This window comes from Rhinoderma darwinii, chromosome 2, assembly GCF_050947455.1.
Source record: "Rhinoderma darwinii isolate aRhiDar2 chromosome 2, aRhiDar2.hap1, whole genome shotgun sequence".
Taxonomy (NCBI): domain Eukaryota; kingdom Metazoa; phylum Chordata; class Amphibia; order Anura; family Rhinodermatidae; genus Rhinoderma; species Rhinoderma darwinii.
The window spans coordinates 206136851-206160100 of NC_134688.1; the positions used below are offsets into that span (position 1 = coordinate 206136851).

General features: G+C 41.8%; 1 protein-coding gene across 2 annotated transcripts in view; it reads left to right on the top strand.

Moving 5' to 3' along the window:
• Nucleotides 1-23250, top strand: part of FRMPD4 (FERM and PDZ domain containing 4) — a 433432-nt gene that overhangs the window by 343037 nt on the left and 67145 nt on the right. For both annotated transcript variants that reach the window (XM_075852758.1, XM_075852756.1), the window contains exon 5: nt 5753-5855. In XM_075852758.1, the coding sequence (XP_075708873.1) occupies nt 5753-5855 (103 nt within the window). The remainder of the gene's footprint in view (nt 1-5752; nt 5856-23250) is intronic.

The window sequence follows — 23250 nt, forward strand, 5'->3', positions numbered from 1 at the left end:
CATGCATAAAAAATAGCAGATAATAACAGAAGAATAATGTTGGCTATGGCAACTATAATAAAGAAAGTAAAAATAAAAAAATATTCCACTTAAGAGGGTTTTTCCACCATATGCGTATATGGAATATTAATAGGATCAGGCATAAATTAAGTCTAACCAGTGCGGGTCAATCTACTGTAATAGGCCACCCTGGTATCTTCAGAGTGAAGTTGAGCACGCGAATAGCAGCGGGGCACTCAGCAGAGCTATTAACATGTCAGTTTTTTATCTCGTTCACTGCCAAGGACGTATGTAATACATCATAATTTTAAATGCTTGTTACAACTAAAATATAAGAACTTAAAGACTATGTAAATTGACTTTTATTAATTTTTTTTAACTTTTTAAGATAGAGCTTCTATGTATCCTGTATACATAGAAGCTATATCATTCCGTCAAAGCTGATTCCGTGAGTTCAGCTGAACTGACAGCTTGGCTGAAAGCTGGCCCTACATGTCTTCTACACACAGGATTCAACTAATAACGACCACATCTAAGCTCATGAACTTAGATGTGATCGTTATTAGCTGGATACTATGTATCAGAGACATGCAGGACCTGCTCTCAGTCGAGCTGTTAGTTCAGCTAAACTGACGGAATGGGCTAAGAGAGACATACATCGTCTATGTATACAGGATACATAGAAGCTGTCTCTTAAAAAGTAAAAAAAAAAAAAAAGTAAATTTAAGGGTTGTTTCAAATCACAAAAAGCATTGAATTATTTAAGAAAAAATTTTTGCTTTCAAAAGTGTACAGAACCTTTAAGCTATTGGACAAAAGTGTGACATTGTCTGGGTAGCAACAGCATTAAAATAAAAAAATAATTATTTGTTTTTGCCCATGAAAAACAATATTATTGGTATTCCACTATACAATATTAGATTCTTTACCTTAAGAAGGTTAGATTTTGCATATAAATTAAATACATTGATCTTATTGTTCAAATAAACATTGTTTTCATACACATGCATGTATTAGATTGTATATTGTAAAGTGAATAATCATATAACTCCATAGAACAGATATTCTGTCATAAACTATATGGCTAAAAGTATCTGAATATCCCTCCTTTTTATTGAGTTCAGGTGAGTTCATGAGTGGGGTTATAACACTGCAGAACTAATGAGATTGGGGAAATATTGAGGGCAACCCCTATGGAAGCTGCAAAGACAGAAATTTCCTGTTGTATCTTTTGGAAAACAGCAAGAAAGCAAGTAGATATAATTAAGAAGCCTCTGAAAAATTATCTTTCTCAACTTGATAGAATAGGACAACTCAAGGATTTTCGTTAATTAATATCACTTTCTTTTCAGAGGAAATCCTCAATAAAGAGTTTTCTGCTTTTATGTAAATAAAACATTATCATTATATAATGAAAAGCTATGTAACTCTGTAATACCGTTTGGCATCTCAGTTTGTCACTATGTTTTATCTGTTGTCAATAGATGAATATGTTCTTGTTTACATTAAACCTGAAACTGTGCAGTCACACCTAAAACATCTCACATTTGAGAGGTGGATGCAACCTTTTGCTAACCTCACAAATATATGTATGGGACAGATTGAAAGAAGTATGACTGCAGAATCAGACTACACAGGGATGTTGTCTGTTACCATGGAGATGCATAGGGCTGCATAGGAGCTGTAGAAAAAAAATAATAGGAAATGTTTAATCAAGAGCTATTGCAACGTTACTGTTATGACCGGGGGGTAGGGAAACGGACAAGTGAGCCCTAATCTACCCGCCACTCTGTCCCTGCCTACTTGCAACGACCCGCCCTAGGCGACGGGGTACAACTGGGCGGCGGTCCCTGCACTCAGTAAGTGCACGACAAACATACAAGGGAATACAAGCAAGGGAAAGGGGCAGTTGCCCACGGCAACACCGTGAGCAACCAGAGTGGTGAACGAGCCGAGTCAAGCCAGGAGTGTGCGAGGTACCAAACGAAGAGCAGAAGAGTAGTCAGTAAGCCAGGGTCTGTATGGAGCAGGAACAAAATAGAAGGAGCTGTAGCTGGGCCAGGAAACCACACGAAAAAGAATAACAAGCAAGGAGGAACAGGAAATGCCGGTATAAATAGACAGAGGGCGGGAGCTAGCTGAGTCTGGCCAGGCTGCGATAGGCTCTCCCACTCCTAAGCCTGCCAGCCTGAGTGGTGGAAGCTGGAGTCAGTCTCAGGGATGTAGATTCAGGTGCTGACTGATTAATTAAGGGAGTTAACCCCGAAGCTGTGCCTGGCAGATCCTTTACAGTACCCCCCCCCCTTTTATGAGGGGCCACCGGACCCTTTCTAAGTGGACCTGGCTTACTGGGGAAACGCAGGTGGAACCTCCTGACCAATACCCCAGCGTGAACATCCCGGGCGGGTATCCAAGTCCTCTCCTCGGGCCCGTAACCTCTCCAATGGACCAGGTACTGGAGGGAGCCTTGGACCATCTTGCTGTCCACAATCCTGGCCACCTCGAATTCCACCCCCTCAGGGGTGAGGACGGGAACAGGAGGTCTCCTCGAGGGAGCCAAGGACGGGGAGCAGCGTTTAAGGAGGGAGGCATGAAACACGTTGTGTATACGAAAAGACGGGGGTAACTCCAGCCGGAAGGAGACAGGATTGAGGACCTCAATGACCTTATACGGCCCAATAAACCGGGGAGCAAACTTCTTGGACGGAACCTTGAGACGCAAGTTCCTAGACGACAACCACACCAGATCCCCGACCATAAACAGGGGGTTAGCAGAACGTTTTCTATCAGCCTGAGTTTTTTGTACGCTCTGGGACGCCTCTAGGTTCTTCTGAACCTGGGCCCAGACTGTGCACAGTTCCCGATGAACGACCTCTACCTCGGGATTGTTGGAACTACCAGGTGAAACGGAGGAGAACCGTGGATTAAACCCAAAATTACAGAAAAAGGGAGAGACCCCTGACGAGTTACTGACCCGGTTATTAAGGGAAAATTCGGCGAGGGGAATGAATGAGACCCAATCATATTGACAGTCAGAGACAAAACACCTTAAGTATTGTTCTAGAGATTGATTAGTCCTCTCCGTTTGACCATTGGTTTCAGGATGGAAGGCAGAGGAGAAGGACAGATCAATCCCCAACTTCATACAGAAGGCTCTCCAAAACAATGAAACAAATTGTACCCCTCTGTCCGAAACAATATTGACAGGGACACCATGGAGACGCAGGATGTGTTTGACAAACAAGGTAGCCAACGTCTTGGCGTTGGGTAGTTTCTTGAGGGGCACAAAGTGGCACATCTTACTGAAGCGGTCTACCACCACCCACACCACCGACTTGCCTTGAGATGGAGGCAAATCGGTGATAAAATCCATGGAGATATGTGTCCAAGGTCTCTGGGGAATGGGCAACGAACGCAGTAAGCCCGCTGGTCGGGACCTGGGAGTCTTGGACCTAGCACAAACCTCACAAGCGGCGACGTAGGCCTTAACGTCTTTAGGCAACCCAGGCCACCAATAATTTCTGGTAATGAGGTGTTTGGTACCCAGGATGCCTGGATGACCAGATAGTGCGGAGTCATGATTTTCCCTAAGTACCCTTAGCCGGAATTGCAGGGGAACAAAATAGAAGGAGCTGTAGCTGGGCCAGGAAACCACACGAAAAAGAATAACAAGCAAGGAGGAACAGGAAATGCCGGTATAAATAGACAGAGGGCGGGAGCTAGCTGAGTCTGGCCAGGCTGCGATAGGCTCTCCCACTCCTAAGCCTGCCAGCCTGAGTGGTGGAAGCTGGAGTCAGTCTCAGGGATGTAGATTCAGGTGCTGACTGATTAATTAAGGGAGTTAACCCCGAAGCTGTGCCTGGCAGATCCTTTACAGTTACTGCATTTTGCATTTTAGAACAATTAAAAAAATGGTTGTGAAGGTAGACATAGCCATTAAGATGTATGGGCATAAAACCAATTTAAAGTGAGTGTCCGTTTTTAGGTAAAAAAAAAAAAATCTGTGCTGATTAGTTTAATATATCCTTATAACAGTTGGAACACCATTTTTTCTAAACAGAGCTCCAAATCCTCTGCATATACATATATTTAAAACATACAGTAGCATGTTAGCCGTTTGCCGCCACCACAAGTTCTGACTTCTAAAAAGGTATATAACAAGATTTATAAGTCCAGAACTTTTAACCTATTTGGGTGAAAAAAATAGAGCAGTAATGCACTTTACATACTGAAACTAGACATGCAATTCATGGTTAGTCTGTTGTTTTGTTTTTTTTATATATATATATATAATTTAATGAACATAATGTACAACATTACAAAATTTTGTATAAAGGTGATAATTTATAAATCATTAGATCTTATAAATATATGTCTCAATTCTATTGTCATTCTTTCCACTCTGAATTTTTTTTACTATATGACGATCAATTAGAACCCCAAAACTATTACAACTCAATACAATTATAACCTAATTGGTGAGCATAATACAATCTACATATTAAGTCTAATGTTCTCTTTCATAGTGAATATCAGTAACTCAGGGATATAGTGTAAAGCATCTCTTCGCCCCCCAAAAAATACAAAATACTGTATTTTATATGGATGTCCTGTCTAAAAAAAAATCAACATTATACTGACAGAGTATGAAGCAGATTATGTAGAACATCAGATCATCAGACCATAGTATAACCCCGGGTGGCTATGTAAAAAAATTTCATAAATCCATAATTTTGTAAATCGCAGGAGGACTGGAAAATGTTGTATTGGTTTATAATTATTTTCTTGTTATTTTTTCATGTATTGAAGGGGGACACAATTAAAATCTATTATTTTTATTTTGCATTTCTACTGTTTGGGAGAGTTGTACTCCTGACTATCCTTATTCACCTAAAACAGGAACAGATCCTAGCACCGGAAGGAAAAGTTTTGGAAGGTTTTACTTCTCCCCTATTATGGGTTCTGTTCCTATGCTTGGTGAATATTAATTTATGGGAGAATAGATCTTCCAAACATCAATAAGAATGTAGTCTTATAAAGCTGTGCTTGTGAATAACTATCTGCAAGTGAAAAATATAAAAAAAAATGTGAAGAAAAATGGCTCGATCACTGTATAGCAGCCGTGCTGCAGTACTGCAGCTCTGTCCCTATTCAAGTGAATATGAGCAGAGTTGCAGTAACCCAGCAGGACCACTATACAGTGGCCAGAGCCATCTGCTTCTGACACCAACCCTGCATATCATCGGAGGCAGCTGGAACAGCTGATCGGTACTGGAGTGCGGGTATCGGACCCCCACCGATCATATACTGATGATCTATAAAATATTTTTAGACTCAATTTCAGAGAAATGTTATATGGCCTTATAATACTATGGTTGACAATGGTACCTTAACCATTAGTTAGGGGACACTAGCCCAAACTAAATAGCCACCCATAAGAAAATAAAGCACCATATTTTTATGAAATAAGTTAACACATAGCTTGTTGTCTAATTGACATTGGATCAGTAATTTTATTTCACAAACTATGAATCATGAAACAGTATTGGATAAAATATGACCAGTAAAATTATTTGTAGACCCGTGATTTCTGATCTTCTCTATGCAATCTTGCTATAACTATTGTGAAGAAAAAGAACAAATGATTCACCTTCAGTATGGAATGTATCCTTCTATCTTGCAGTAGGTGCATTATCTTATTGTGTACAATCTTAAATATTTATATTTTCTCTTCTCTTGTTTCTGCGTACAGGTGGACCCTCTGAAGGGAAATTAGTCCCAGGAGATCAGATCATTATGATAAATGAGGAGCCAGTCAGCAGTGCCCCAAGGGAGCGAGTGATCGACCTTGTCAGGTGAGTGATAAGTTTCCTTCTTTAATTTGCCGTACCCAGCAATAGCCTTGAGTAAGCTGCCACCAGTAATAAAACATTAATACACAGCAAGACGTATGTTTTCTTGCATATGCTCTCAGAATAATGAACAGCTGTGAATTTAAATTTAAATGTCTGAAAGATTATTCTTTCAGTCATTTAATATAAAGTGATAATTTCTGGAACTGTCAAAGTTTTAGGTTAACAAGCTAAAGTAGTTCCTAGCACTACAAGGATAAGAATGATTTTCCATAATAGTAAGAAAAGATTCTCACACAAGATATTTGTAATAATTGCCACCTAATTGTTATTACGAGTGCGGAGATGTGGACCAATAGCTCTGTGATTACTCTTACACACTCTTAAGCTGTCATATACCAATCCTGGCACCTGTGAGGATGAATCATGAAGGGGTTTATGGCAAATATTTACAGCAGGCAAATCCAACGCTATTTTTAGACAGTTTTTTTAATACGATAATTTTCCACTTTTTTTGCATTGTCGTTACCTGAAAAGAAGCAACGTCATAAATATAGTCCCTCTTAGGGCTTGTCCACACGTAACGGAATTGCTGCAAAAAATTTCTGCAACATTTCCGCTAAAACTAGCAGACATTCCTCTGCGCAAAAACCGCACCATTTCCTGTGGTTTTAACATTAAAACTAAACCTAAAAAAAGGACTCCTGGGTAGAGATAAGCGAATTTCCCAAAATTTGTTTCAGTTTAGATTCAGTCAAATGGGCCATCCGATTCAAATATATTTGTTGCAAATTTGCAGTGCCCGTTTGCCTGAAAACTCAGGTCTAACTCACTGATGTCTTCTAGGACTATAGCCAAGTTAAATCCAACCCCTTTCAAGCTCTTTAATGTCAAGCCAACATGTAATCTGAAAGTGACAGCAACAGATATGGGTAGAGGGAGGGTCAACTGCGAAGGCTGCCTACAAGGCATTATGCGAAAGCCCTCCTGAGGTCATGTGATATCTTTTCTAATCTGTAAAATGTCAGCCGGGGATTTTGCCACGATTCGTGCGACACAACTCCAACAGTTTCAGAATTAGTTGAATCCCAAACTTTTGGAACATTTTACTGAATTCGATCCTTCACTACTGGGTTTTGCATGCACTGGGTGTATTTATTTATATTGCAAAAATATTTATAAAAAATTAACTTTATCTATTGAGCCCACTAATATGTTCTTACTCTAACAGTGCAATAAACTATATACATGTTGTCACGATCTGTGGGTATGTGGACCCACTGGACCGCACCGCCGTAGCGTGGTAGCAGCTGGCCAAACAACAGAGTATCAAGCCAATATAAAGTCCAAGCACAAGGGTACCTGTAATAGTCCAGATAGTAGCAACGGCTTAGGCACACATGGGACCTTGGCGACAGGTGATGCAAAACGTGGCAGATGACACCAGACGTGGTGTAACACAGCAGACGTAGTAGATGGCAGAACTCGACTCCAACACTATAGAGAGCACAGGAACAAATACAGCACGGGATACAGGATACAGGTAGCAGGGCACAGGAACAGGATACGACTAAGGGACCATTTGCAAGACTAACAGAGGAATACAAACAACGCTCAGGCAAGGAGTGAAAGGGCAGGGGCCCTTTTATAGTCCAGGGTAATTAGGGCTAATTAGAACCATATTTTCATGTGCGCACGTTGGCGCTTTAGGTCCGGGCAGGAGCATGCGCGCGCACCCTACGGGACACTGCACCGCAGAGCAGAGCGGAAGTGAGTGCTGGCGTCTCCTGGGGAGGAAATGCGGGCATGAACTCACAGACCCATCGAGTAGGGGGAGTCAGAACGACGGTCCGTGGCCGTGGACGTTACACATGTATTCCTTATTTCATTTTAATTCATTTATGTGCTTCATTATTCAGGCCAAAACCAAAAATAAATTAGAAATCATTTGACAATCGAACCCCCCCTCTCCCTGACATGTTTCATTATAGTGCACGGCTTCTTCAGGGTACTGAGATTATAAATATGTTATAACATTAAAAGCACATGCCTAATATTATGTAGGTCTCCCAAAACAGCTTTGACCCATCGAGGTATGGACTCCTCAAGATCTCTAAAGATGTTTTGTGGTATCTTGCACCATGACATTAGCAGCAGATCCTTTAAGTCTTGTAAGTTGCAATGAGGGGCCTCAATTGATTAAACTTGATTTGTCAGCACATAGCACAGATGCTCGATTGGATTGAGATATGTGGAATTTTTACACCAAATCAACACCTTGAACTCTTTGCTATGTTCCTAAAAGCATCCCTGAATGATTTTGCAGAGTGGCAGGGTGCATTATACTGCTAAAAGAGGCCACTTTCATTAGGGAATACCATTTCCATGAAGGCGTGTACTTGGTCTGCAACAATGTTTAGGTAGGTGGTATGTCAAAGTAGCATTCAATGAATAAAGAGACACAAGTTTTCCCAGCAGAACATTTCCCGGAGCATCACACAGCCCCTGCCAGCTTGCACCCATCCGTCCACATGATGTAAAAGAATTGATTATTCATTAGACCAGGCCACCTTGCTCCATTGCTCCTTGGTCGAGTGCTGTGTTATATGGAGACGTATATGGCTAATGCTGCTCCTTAGTATGGCTCCAATTTAATGTAAAGGCATACAGAGGTTTTTTTTTTATCTTGGATCATATGGAATCCAAAAGAAAGACAGAATCATAGAGACACTCTTTAATAAGAGTGAGTGGACACATGCAAATCATTACTTTATGCCCCTTTGGCCAATTGTGCATTCAGAACCAATGAAGTATATTACAAATCCTGAATTGAAGCCTTATTTTTTTCTAAATAGAGTGCTTTTTCACTCCATTTGAATTGAGGTAAAATAGGACAACAAGGGTAATTGCAGACTCCCTGCAATTTTTATGCCAGTCTGTCTTACAGATACTCAGGGTAACAGTGGAAAATGTAAAATTTTGCTGATTGTCTTGCTCTATTTTTGAATTACTCTTGTTGCTATCAATCTGTAAGGCAGTTGTTTTTAATGCAATTTCTGTAATACGTGTTGTAAAGCACATCCAAACATTGAGTTTCCCTTTAACTGAAACATTATAAAAAGCTAAAGAAAGACACTTACACTAAAAACTCTGATTGTTCTTTTAAGTATTACATTATGTTAAAGTGGTTGTATGAGATAAAAAAAAGAACCTGGCTGCTTTCTTTTAACATCACCTCTCTTGTCCATATGCCGTGTCTGGTAATGCAGCAGAACCCCAATTTCCTGTAGCCTAAAGGGGTTTTCCAGTCCTTAAAAATTTATGGCGTTTCCTCAGGATAGTTGTCACCATCACGGGGTATATGGACCCACTGGGCCGCTCCGCCGTAGCAGAGAGGCAGCTGGCCAAGTCAAAGTCTATGCAAGAGTCTATGCAAGTTCGTAGCACAAGGGTACCTGAAAGTCCAGATGGTGGCAGGGGCTCTGGCATGGATGGCAGTAGGTGCAGCAGGTTGTGCCAGACGTGGCGGTAGAAAGCCGGTGCAGTAGGTTGGCCAGACGTGGCGGATGACAGAGGGTGCAGTGGGTTGCGCCAGACGTGAAGGATGACAACGAGTGTAGTCGGACACGACTCCAATCACTAAAGAGGCTCAGGAAAAATAACACAGCATGGGATACAAGATACAGGTAGCAGGGCACGGGAAACAACGGGAACAGGATAACACTAAGGGACCATTTGCAAAGACTAACATGGGATTAACTAACAACACTCAGGCAAGGATCAGAAGGGCAGGGCCCTTTTTGTAGTTCAGGGTGATCAGGGAATAATTAACTAATTATTTACATATGCGCGCTGGCCCTTTAAGGCCGGGAACCAGTGCGTGCCCTCTAGTGTTCACTACGGGACAGAGCGGGTGCATGTGCCGACGTCTCTCGGGAGGAAGACACCGGCAGGAAGAGGAAGATCTGCGGGAGACAGGTAAGTGAAGGTCGCGGTCAGTGACAGCGGTCGTAACAATAGGCCATTAATAGCTGATCAGTTGGGGTCCGACTCCCAGGACCCCCGCCGATCAGCTATTTTGAAGGGGGTGCAGCGCTAGTATGAGCACTGCTTCCCCTTGATTTCAACTTGCTCACTGTGAATTATCGACATACACGTAGCGGCAATTCACAGGTATTGCAGGCTTCTTCTCACATTCACTTCAATGGGAGAAGAAGTCTGCAATACCTGTGAATTGCCGCTACATCTGTGTCGACGATTCACAGTGAGCAAGAAGAAATGAAGGGAAAGCAGCGCTCGTACGAGCGGTGCACCCCCTTTAAAACAGTTGGTTGGCGTGGGATCCCTATCAGCTATTGACGGACTATCCTGTGGATAGGCCATACATTTTTAGGGACTGGAAAACTCAGTGCGACTATTTCTGGGGAAAAAGGCAACACAGTTTTTCTAACCTTGTACAACCATTTTAAATACTTTTAATATGTTATTAATGCTGTACACATCATTCAAACTCACAGTAAATGAAACAGAATTGTTACTGTAGATAAACATTTAAAGTTAATGCTTGATGTAGCATACAAACTAAACCAGATATTTCCTGAAAGCCTACCATAGTAGCACTTTACCTTATATAATAATAATTCTACAGTGAAGTAAATCTGTATACGAACGTCTCTATAAAATGCTAAGTTTAAAATATTGAATTACAATATTGCATTTTTGTTTATTTCTGCCAAACTGCTTGGGGCCAAAACTGTAAGAATTTACTTTTTCCATTGCCATTTTGTTGCCCAGTACATCATCACCTTGTTTTTCTTGAAAAAAGTCAGAAAACAATCTGAGTAGCTTGTAGACCTCTTCTATTCACTGTTCTGTAAGAAATCAAAAGGTGTTCTGGCTATTACAAAAAAAAAAAACTGATTTACTGAGCCCATAGAGCTGCTCCTTATCCTGCATTTCTAATCGGTTAATACGTGAAAAGAACATTTCTTTCTCTTCTTAAAATAGAACACTATAAAGAGAATGCTTAAATGACTGAAGGGCGAAAGGATCATTACCTGTCTTTAGTGCTCTTTGTGATTTGTGACATCTGTACATTGTGGATATATGGAGTATCACAATTCTGACATCTAATGAGTAACCACGTTCCTAAAAATACATAAATAAATACATACATACATACATACATACATGCATACATACATACATACATACATACATACATACATAGAAAAAACAAAAACAAAAAGAGTCAATGGACAAAACTAGCACACTCTAGGTAGAACAATTAGTATCAAAATTTAACTAAATATTTATTAATTAAAATTATATGACTTTGTCATTAGCTAAATAAATAACTCCAAAGTACAAGTATCTTTAACATGCAATAAATACAATTCGAAATAACATCTAGAAAATTGTATGTACATGGATCCAAACAGTCCTTATCTATTCCAGGACATAATCACAAGACCCCATAGGTAGAAAAGGTAAGCTGGTTACAAAAATATATGAGTGAGGGTAAAAAGAGCTTGTAGGTATACGCCAGAGTGGGAAGGCAATGAAATCCCTTGAAGAATTGATAGCGTAAAGTTCATATGTTGCTGGAGAGAGATGTGATTAACTCCCCAAGCAAAACCAGCAAGATGCAAATCAAGCCCCGTGACTGGGTATTCATTCACACATACCTCAAGTTTTGGAGTGTAAGAAGGATCCCAATAGCGTCCTTCAAGACAGCATCCAGTAAGTAAAGCAGAGTCCTGGCATTTCTCAATCCACCGCGATATCCAACATAGAACTCACGGCTTGATCTGAATCTGTCTGCCTTTGCACATCTACGATTTCAGGCGTGGTGCAGAGTCGAGTTAACTTGTCCCAGCATGGAGTCAGCTCCAGAGCAGGTTCACGGCCGCTTCCGAGCGCTGACCATGCTACTGTCCAGGGTGCTGAAAGAGCAGGATTGTTCAGCGCTAGTCACTGTACAGGGTGCTGAAAGAGTTAATGGGCTGCACTGATCAGCACCCTGGACAGTGACTAGTGCTGAAGAATGACCATGCTCGGCACTCGCAAAATACAATTTTAATGAAATTAAAAATTAAAAAATCAGTACTTACCCAGAACTCCAGGCTTCAGCGGCCACATGGACTGCCGCGTCATACAGGAAGGTCGGACTGGAGGAAGAAGAGGGACTCGTCACCAAGACAACGACCGGGGTACGTATGAACTTATTTTTATTTTTATCAACAGTCTCTTCTCTCTATCAGTGCTGGATAGAGATAAGTGGCTGCCGATTAGTGTAATATCTCTAATGTACTTCTGCCCGCCCGGCAGTTGCTAGGCAACGGCTCCGTCACACACGGATGGCACACGGATGCCTTCCGTGTGCCTTCAGCTTTTTTGATGGCCCCTTTGACTTGCATGGGCCATGGAATCTCGGACCAAAGTAGGACATGCTCTATTTTGGTCGGAACGGAGCAATGGGACCGTCAAAAAAACCGAAGTGTGGATGGCCCCATTGAAATGAATGGGTCAGGGTGCTAGCCATCAGAAAACGGCTAGCACCCTGAAGAAAAAGACTGAAGTGGGCATGAAGCCTAAGAGGCACGGACTCCACAAGCCCTCTGAAGGTGTCCTGTGGCATCTGGCACCAAGACATTTGCAGCAGGTCATTTAAGTCATATAAGCTCTGAGGTGAGGCCTCCATGGATTGGACTTGTTTTTCTAGCACTTTTCACATATGCGCAATTGGATGGAGGTCTGGGGAATTTGGAAGCCAAGTCAACTCCTTGATCTCTTTGTCATGGTCCTCAAATTATTCCAGACTACTTTTTTCAGTGTGGCAGGGTGCATTGCCTGCTGAAAGAGACCATTACCATTAGGGAATATTGATGCCATGAAGTGGTGTACTTGGGCAGCAACAATGTTTAGGTAGGTGGTACGTGTAAAAGCAACATCCACATAAATGACGCAAGGTTTCCCAGCAGAGCATTGTCAAGGATCATACTTCCTCTGCTGGCTTGCATTCTTCCCATAGTGAATTCTGGTGCCATCTTTTATCCAGGTAAGCGACACACATGCCATCCACATGATGTAAAAAAAAAAAGCAATTCATCAGATCAGACAAACTTCTTCCATTGCTCCATAGTCAAGTTCTAATGCCTACATGTGCCCATTGGAGGTGCTTTCAGTGGTAGACAGGCCTGAGGCTACACAGCATCAAACTCAGCAAGTTGCGATGTACTGGGTGTTCTGACACCCTTTTATCTTAGCCAGCATGAACTTTTTCAGCAGTTTGTGCTACGGTAGCTCTTCTGTGGGATCGGACCAGACGGGCTAGCCTTTACTCCCCACGTGCATCAATGAGCCTTGGTTGTCCATGTTCCTGTAACCAGTTCACTGATTGTCATTCTTTTGGAAGGCACTGCAAACCGGAAATACCCCACAAGACTGACTTTTTACTTGGCATTGTAACAACATAATCAATGTTATTCACTTCACTAGTCAGTGTATATTATGGTTCATTGGTGCATATCCAGAATTCTAATATAAAGAGTCAGCATTTCAGTGAAGTGTTGGTGAAGACACAAGAAGTCTACATGTTTAAAACAAAATAAAGACAAATTATAACGACAAGTCAACAGTTTATTAAAAGTAAGAAGACAACACAGTGGGGAGATTTATTAATACTGGAGCACAAAGCTGTACCAGTATCTTATCCCACGTAGCGTATGCCAGAATCTGGCATAGGCTAAAAATAATGGCAGGTTGACCAGCTATTGTTTTTCGCCACTATAGAAGTGGAAGAAAATTGAAAAAAAAAAAAAAAAAAAGGACTGTAGCTCAGCACTTCTATGAAGCTCTGTCCACTTCTACCCGACACATTTATATATGATAAATGAAATTATGCTGGAACTTCATAAATATGGCGTTCGGCCACAGTAATAGAAAATATATCTGCCTCAATGAGTTGCATAAAAATTTACCATAAGGTATCCCAGTTTGATTCATATGATCCCCTGTATATAGATGGAGTTGAATACGGTCAATCATGACAGTGGTTAGTCAACAGATGAATTTATTAGCTAATTCTGGAATAACCCTGGCAAAACTATGTCAAGACGGTATAAATTAAAGTGTCCCTCAAGTGGTTCAAAGTAGGATGAGGCTGATATTACGGCAGCTCTTTACTTTCTCCTTGCTAAGAGAGAAAGAAAGAGAGATATAGCTAAAATAACTTGAATTTCTTACCCAAAATGGAATTGCAAGCTATCTGTGTCTGTAAAGGAAACTTGCTAATAAATAAATTTCTGTAATCACAGCAACATCAGCACAGTTCAAGCAAGCAATCTCTGCAATATGAGAGGGATGAATGAAGGTGGGTGAAGTAGAAGGTGTAATGTGAACTAGAAGGCTTGTAGAAAAAGTGATCGAGACTGGAGCCCCACTGAATCTGTTACATGGCAGACAATGATAACTTTACTGTTAGTGAATTAGCAGGAAGGAGAGGTCTGCAGCACAAACGGCTGAGCATTGAATAGGCTTCACAAAGGTACTGTACATAAGGATCTAAGAGCACCATTCTTATTTTTCATTGGGGTTACGCTTTAAATCTTTTATTTATAAGTAATGCTTCGATTGCTGTCTTTATTATATTTCACAGTGTAGGAAAAAAATAACAATAAAGGGGTATTCCCATCTAAAACATTTAATGCATATCCATTGGATATGCCAAAAAATGGCTGATAGATGTGGGTCTGAGGCTTTGGGAAATACACCCATATTTGAAACAGGGGTCGGCATCCAGGGAGAGAACCATTGAAGAGTAGGACACGTATGTGCATGCATGCGCATATTTTAGAGACCCATCTGAAATAGGTCGCCTTGTCGGGGCAGGTGGGACTGCAATTTGATAAAATGTGCACTAATAACCTCACATTTTTAGGTATTGTAAATATAGGCATTAATGCATTTTAAAATCATACAAATATTAAATGTAAGTATACATCGTAGCGCACGTTGGCGGAATCTGTATCTTTATGTTTGTTTGCGTTATATCTATAAAGGAGTAGATCAACTTCATTTCAATGCCATGGTAGAAGATCTGTTATTTTCTTTTGAACCACTACTTTTCTTTCTTTCTTTTCTTCTGGCTGAGCTACCTTAATCTACAGTTTCATTTTGAGCAAGAAAGATGTTTTGTTAGGAAGTGCAAAATAAGGAACTGGTTAAGTCTTCCACTTCTTCAAGTCTTGAGGTGCCTTTACATGCTTTGATAATGCTTAAAGTTCGACTAATTTTGATCGTCAATTACGATTGTCTAATTGTGCAAATACTTGTAGTCGACCATATTCAAAATTATGATCACAGATCTTCAAATTCAAAATTTCAGTTGTGAGATCTGCAAATCGCTGAATGTAAAGACAGTGGCATGATGGCCTGGTATTTAAACCACCCATCTAGACTTTGGTGCCCCGCCACTGTACCAACGATTATTACAATTTCATAACAATACCAAGGAACAGGCTCATGTAAAGAGTAGTGCAGGTGAGAAATCGCCGTATCACATGCATTATCGTCACTGCATCGTGCCTGTCTATGCCGAGCCGCCCACGGCCGCGTCATGCAGTGGACACAGATACACCGCCAGGAATCCAGAACTGTTCAGTTAAATGCGGGTATGGTTGGGAAATATGTTTTCATAACAATGGAACCATCCAAGTACACCTCCACTAATAAGAAAACAGCAACGTATGCAAGAACAAAGAAAATAAAATGAGGCCTCTTGCAGATCACCATAGAAAAAGGAAAGAAAAAAAAGACAGATTGCAGTATATGACGTCACCCAAGGATGGTGACACGCCATGAGTTTTGCTATAGTGCAGCAGGAAGGAAAATCTACAGATCTAGGTTCTGTCAAACAGTTTCTAAGTTGTTTTTATAAAAAATACAGTGGAAAAAAATTATCTTTGTCTCAATTGATTTGACTTGCCACCTACACATATAAATTATCATTTTCAAATCTAAGTGGACACTTAGTCATGAATGTGTGTGAAGACAGTGAAAGGGATGTATATTTAGTGTATCCGCAAAAGAAAATAATCAGTGACCTGAACATCACTTCACAAAAAGCGATTATAGTAGAGCTCATACTGTGCAGAGTTAACATTTAGTTTGCCACATTCTTTTGTTCATTTTAATGTACAGTATTCAGGTAAAATGCTATATTGTTGAAGGCTACAAAGCTACTATATGCCACTTTTCTTCTGATCTCATCACTAGTATGATAAGAAAATATGGCTACAGGTGATCTAGATAATGCACATTTATAATTGTTTATAATTATTAAAGAGAGTATTGCGTAGACTTGTTTAGATTGTTTACGGGCAAGTGTATAATCAGTACTATAAATTAATACTTTTATCCAACCTACCGCTAATTTTTTAAAAGCTTAATCCCCCCAAAAAAACTCCCTTTTGCAATCTAACACAACCCTCAGATCAATGAACCGTACCACGTATTTTATACTTATTTATAATCCTTCATCTAGTTCATGTCATCCCATCCTAGTCCAGGAGTGGCAGCCATCTTCCAACACTGCTTCTGGTTTTGTAGGTGCAGCCTCTGTGCTACCTTAATCTACAGTTTCGTTTTGAGCAAGAAAGATGTTTTGTTAGGAAGTGAAAAATAAGGAACTGGTTAAGTCTTCCACTTCTTCAAGTCTCAAGGTGCCTTTACATGCTTTGATAATGCTTAAAGTTCGACTAATTTTGAAAGTCAATTACGATTGTCTAATTGTGCAAATACTTGTAGTCGACCATATTCAAAATTATGATCACAGATCTTCAAATTCAAAATTTCAGATGTGAAATCTGCAAATCTAATTGACCATTGACCATTGACCATTATGTGCTTTTCATTGAACCTTTTCTCTGCAGCACTAATCATAGGAAGAACAACTCCATGTCATACTCCTTCTCTGTATCCCTATATTCTTTATGAGACAATATTTCGATGGATGCCTATAGAGTATTTTCTTATAGAGGTTATGTAGATGTGTAATGTAGAGCATGAGCATGACATTGTAATTCTGCATGTTTTAAGCAGTACAATTACAAATCACTATATAAGATTTTGTCCAGTGGTGGACTCAGCTTGATAAAGTCTGAATTTACATTTTTCCCTAGTGTTTTTTCATTTCAAGAAGTCGCAGTTATGTTATTCAGTAGGACAGGATGATATAGGGAATCAATATTTTTGAAAATAAAATACAAAACAGCAGCGGGAAATGATAATAGATATAATATAAATAACACAACGCTGCTTTTAAAAAAGGTCACAAGTGTACAATTCATGTTAAAAATAGTCAATTTCCCTTTTGCAGTTTTGTATTTCCAATTCAGCAAAATTCTTCAGCATGAAATATTTGCTGTTTGTTGCATCTTTTTCTTCTATTTTTGGATTCAACTTATTTGTTAATTTGTGAAAGTTCTTTCTTATTTGTCTGCCGAATTACATAGAAAAAGTCTCTCTCTCAGATGAATTTATAATTACAGGACCCTGGATCTCTTGTATAATGTTCTATGAAAACCCACCCAGGGATTAGAAATCTAGAACAAAGAGAAAACTTATTTTAAATGGCTTGAATTCATAAATGTTCTATGGAATTATAAGAAAGGTGTCATAGCCAGCACATCCCATATGTATGTGTATTCGGAAAATTCTCAAGTGAAGATTTTGGTGCAAAATGATATACAGTTTGCAACCTGCTCCTAGTTTCAGACTTTTCTCATGTGGGTGTCTCCCAGTAATACATGCTAGATGTAGTTCTGTAAATCTAAGAGACTGCTCTCTTCACTAGCTCTCATGCATCAGCACAGCTTCATTCCTGTGCTGCTTTCTATTTCTACAGCCCAAGTGGGATCTCTTCCCCCTTGTGCTGACAGACACTGATACGGAGAAATGTGTGATCTCCCACTGCAGCGTTTGCTTTTGGTGCTACACAGCTGTGTGATCTCTCCCTCTCCCCTTGCAGACTGCTGGTGGGCTTTTCTCTGTATCCTAACTTTGATACTGACAGCCTGTGTGTTCTGCCCAAACTTAAGGTCCTTTTACACTGGCCAATATTTGCCATAAAAACTAGCACCAATCAACAAGACAGCTCATCGGCGCTCATTTGCCCCTTTCATAAGGAGCTATGTATGGGGATGAGCAATCGCTCATCCACATGCATTTTCATCATGTCAGCAGAACATCTCCCTGTTTGCTCGTTCATCGGCTGATCGTTGCCCGTCATATAAACGCTCGTTTGCCCGTCATTGGCCCGTGTAAAAGGGGCTTTACCCCATCTCTGCACATACTCTCTTATCATAAGCTAATTAAAATGTAGAATAAGATAGATGACTGTTCCAAGACCTGCAGTTCCTGACTCCTGCTTATCCCAGTCAGATATTCATTCATCAGTTAGAGAGATAATAAATCTTTCTTCTCATACCTTGGATTTAAAGGGGGAGCACAGGGAAAATCTGTTAGTAAAACAATCCCTTTCATGGTACATTACAGTTTGCACAGGATTAGACAAACGTAGACAGATTTGCTAACTTGCTAAAATAAGCAGCAGCAGGTTTAGGATGAAGGGGGCTCTAAAAAGCCTCACAAAAGTGCTGAAAGGGTACAAAAATGCTGTAATTTATACATTATTAATAATGACATGCCTAACTGAGCAACATGTAGAAATGAAAAATGGTTGGCACTGCCTTAGCTTGCAATGTCACAAACTCTGTGCTTCAGCTCGCTGGGACCTGTAGTTCAACAGCCTTTGTCTGGCGGTGCTCAGTGCATGTTGAAGTTAGTTTCAGCAAATGACAATATGTAGAAAAGAAGACAGCACGGCACTCACCATTTGCAAAAGGGTCTGGCTCTGTTGTCTTTTGAATCCCGTGTTGCCTGCCTCAATCTTGGAATAAAGAGAAACCTTTTGCAAATGGTGAGTGCCGTGCTGTCTTCTTTTCTACATGTTGTCACATGCCTAACTGAATATATTGAGGAACTTATACAGGGGCGTAGCTAGGGGGGCAGGCGATGTGCCCCGGGCGCAGCCCGGAGGATAGGGAAGGGGGGCGCCGAAGAGCAGCTGATCGCTGCTGACAGGCGCCCCGTATGTCGGACACCTGCAGCAGCTTAGGAACAGCCAGGACATTACAGCGTTTTGACTGGGGTATATGTTACAGTGTGTGTGTGTGTGTGTGTGTGTGTGTGTGTGTGTCTCTCTGCATGTGTTTGTCTCTTACATCTACCGCATTATCTGTACTCAGAGAGTTATCACTGTGTTATCTGTAGTGTTACATAGGACTGCAGGTAACACTACTATCTGTATTTAGAGAGTTATCTCTGTGTTATCTGTGGTGTTACATAGGACTGCAGGTAACATCTACTACATTATCTGTACTGTGTGCTAAATTACAATCTCAGCTCTGCTACACAGTACAGATAATGTAGTAGATGTTACCTGCAGTCCTATGTAACACTACAGATAACACAGTGATAACTCTCTGAGTACAGATAATGTAGCAGCTGTTGCCTGCAGTCCTATGTAACACCACAGATAACACACAGTGATAACTCTCTGAATACAGATAATGTAGCAGCTGTTGCCTGCAGTCCTATGTAACACCACAGATAACACATTGTGCTAAATTACAATCTCAGCTCTGCTACAATAAATGGGAAGAAGGAAGGGGCGGCAATAGAGAGTCCCGCACAGGGCGCCATCCAAGCTAAGGCCGGCCCTGGCTGTCACCAACCCTAGTCAGAAGAAACTCCGCCGCTGCCTGCTCCTCCGGTAAGTCACACCAGGCAGAGCGGAGAGTGTTCGCAGTGTGGCGCTAAGTACAAGGGGTGGGAGTGTGGCGCTATTTAAAAGGGGGGGAATGTGGCACTATTTGCAAGGGGGGGGAGTGTGGCGCTATTTACAAAGGGGCAGCGGGCAGTGTGTGGCGCTATCTACAAGGGGGGGAGTGTGCTGCTATCTACAAGGGGGGAAGCCGGCTGTGTGTGGCACTATCTACAAGGGGGGGGAGTGTTCCGCTATCTACTAGGGGGGAGGCGGGCTGTGTGTGGCACTATCTACAAGGGGGGCTGTGTGTGCCACTATCTACAAGGGGGGCTGTGTGTGGCACTATCTACAAGGGGGGCTGTGTGTGGCACTATCTACAGGGGGCTGTGTGTGGCCTCTTTCATTTATTTTCTTTTAATTTATTTTTATGTTAAATACATCATAGAAATACATCGCTTGTAAAATGTAGAAATGCTTTTATAATCGAGTTACATTAAAAAAATTGTGAAAAAAAAATTACATCTCATTGATTGGTAGGGAAAGAAAACATGGCGAGGGGGAAGGAGATGTCGGGAAATAAGTTGGGGGGGGGGCGCCAATCTGAATCTTTGCCCCGGGTGCAGGAGAACCTAGCTACGCCTCTGACTTATTTGTGAGATGAAGAAGTGATCATGGGTCAGACATTTTTCTGGACTTCCTATCAGTATTTCCATTGACGAACACTAAAGTAAGTCTCTCCCTAGCCTGTAATGGCTGTTTACAGGGAATAACAGATTGCATTCATCTACACAGAAAATAGACACAATATGCCTTATTTATAATGACAAGTTTACACAGAGACTGCTGTAAAACAGGAACTTATGAAAGGAAAAAAAAAAACAGATTAGGAACTAGGAAATTCTTAGGCATTGAAGTGAACTCTTCTAAGTACAAATCACCTGTCTGCCTTTTCAGTCTATGTGTTTTCCACTTCTGGGAAGAAATGTAAAAAATAAATAAAATAAAAACATTTAGTTCCAGTATTTCATGCTATTTTTATGCATTTTTGGAGTCAAGCAGCACACTACTCTTTGTACTTTCCATTAAATTGTCATTTTCATGGTGACAGCAGCCAGGTATCTCTTTATATAACTACCAGCAATTTACAGGGTTGTTTATAAAGAAAATTCTGAATTATAATGTAGTTTTTCGGTAAACTCAGAATAACCAGGCATGACGTTATTGCAGCTATGTCTCCGTAGATCTGTAAAAATATACATTAAGCTGTCAATTAAAGAGCTAATTTCAGATACTTTAGATACTTTAAGCTATTGTTCCACTCAAAATTTTTTTTCTTTATTTCAGATATTAATTGACATTGAATATCAGTATGAGAACTAAAGTGTGACACCCATGCCCACGGACCTCCACAGCCATGGATCAGTGAGCGCTGTCCCGCATCTCCTCCTCAGGAGACGCCAGTGCTCACTTCCGCTTCACTCTGCTGTGTCCCATAGGGTGCGCGTGCAAGCTTGTGCCCGCGCACCTGAATTGTATGTCAAATTAGCCCATGATCACCCTGGACTATAAGAAGGGCCCTGCCCCTTCCTTAATTGCCTGAGCATTGTTGTGTTTAGCCGTGTTAGTCTTTGCAAATGGTCCCTTAGTGTTTTCCAGTTCCCAGTGTTCCCGTACTTGCTATCTGTATCCTGTATCCCGTGCTACCTTGTTCCTGTGCCATTGAGAGTTGGAGTTGTGTGGTATCATATACTATGCCTTCTGTCTTACACCACGCCTGGTGTCTGCCTGCTGCCAAGCTCCCATCCGAGCCTACCATCGCTACTGTCTGAAATTACCACAGGTACCCTTATTCAAACTATAGACATTGACTTGGCATCCTGTTGGCAAGCTGTAATCCCGCTATGGCGGTATGGCCCAGTGGGTCCACACACCCATCGTGACAGTACGCTCAGGCCATGGACCCCGCTAGTCAACCCAAGACCATGTCGACATCTCAAGCCATGCAAGCAAATCTGCAAGACCTTCGGCCATGACAGGACCAACTCCTCCTGGCAGTGCACTCCATTGCACAGCAGCTGGATGCGCAAGTTGCAGCCTCCTCAGCTCCTGTTCCGGTTACCCCGGCTGACCCTCCTGCTACACCTCCTGTCAGCACCAGTGCTGATCCCCGATTCTCACTACCACTACCGCCTCGTTACAACGGAGACGCGAGTACCTGCAGGGGATTTCTCAACCGGTGCCAGATCCACTTCTCTTTACATGCTTGAGTGTTCCCTTCTGATGGCGCTAGGTTTGCCTTCATCATTTCTCTGCTAACTGGCAAGGACCAGAGACCCGTGACTTCCAGGGGTTCCTAGTGACATTTCACACTGTGTTTGATGAGCCTGGACGAGTCTCGACGGTAGCTGCCTCCCTGCTGAAACTTTGCCAGGGAGACACCTCCGTGGGCGAGTACGCCATTCAATTCCGTACCCTGGCAGGTGAGCTGTCCTGGAACAACGAAGCCTTGGTGGCTACATTCTGGCAGGGACTGTTGTCCGAGATCAAGAACGAATTGGCCGCTCTTGATCTACCATCTACCCTGGACGACCTCATTTTGCTTGCCACCCGGGTTGATATAAGGTTCCGGGAACAATCCCAAGAAATTTGTCGGGTAAGAAGACTCACTAGGCTGGCCCCCACTTTCCAGCAGTCCCTTTTGCCCTCACCAGGTGGCCCACCTGAGGAGCCTATGCAGGTGGACGGCTTAAGTAATCCGTCCAGGAGAAACAGGGCAGAGGCACTTTGGGACTTTGTCTGTATTGCGGCTTCGGAGGCCATGTCGTGCGTCTGTGTCCTCAGAAGCCAAAAAACTCTAGCGCCTAGGATTGGTTGGGGAGACAACCCTAGACGATACAGCACTGGATAGAGAACTCTCTTCTAAGAGTGGGTAGATTCCCCCGTATGGTTATTGTAGGCAAATTCGGCCCATGGAAGTAGACTTGCCCAGTCGTCTTGTCGTGGAGACACGAAATTCCTGAGGAAACTTTTATTTGTATTTGGTTTATCCGCTCTACTTGACCATTGGATTGAGGATGGTAAGCGGAAGAGTAGTCTAGTTTGACCTCCAGCAGTTTGCACAAGGCTCTCCAGAACTTGGATGTGAACTGTACTCCTCTGTCAGAAACAATATGCTTAGAAAGACCATGAAGGCGAAAGATGTGCTTGATAAACAGCGTTGCCAGTCGGGAAGATGACGAAAGGCCTGAGAGTGGTACAAAATGCGAAATCTTGGAAAAGCAATCCACTACAACCCAGATCACGGTACACGGAACTAGGCAGATCGGAGATGAAGTCCATGGCAATGTGCGACCAGGGAGAGTCAGGCACGGGTAGAGGATGCAAAAGGCCAGCAGGTGGGAGACTTTATTCTGAGAGCAGGTGGAGCAGGCTGAAACAAAGTCTTTAGTGTCTTGGGACATGGAAGGCCACCAGTACTGACGGCCAATCAAATTGAGAGTCTTTTTGATGCCAGGGTGCCCAGAAACCCTGGAGGCATGACCCCAGCGAAGAAGACAATCCCTTTGT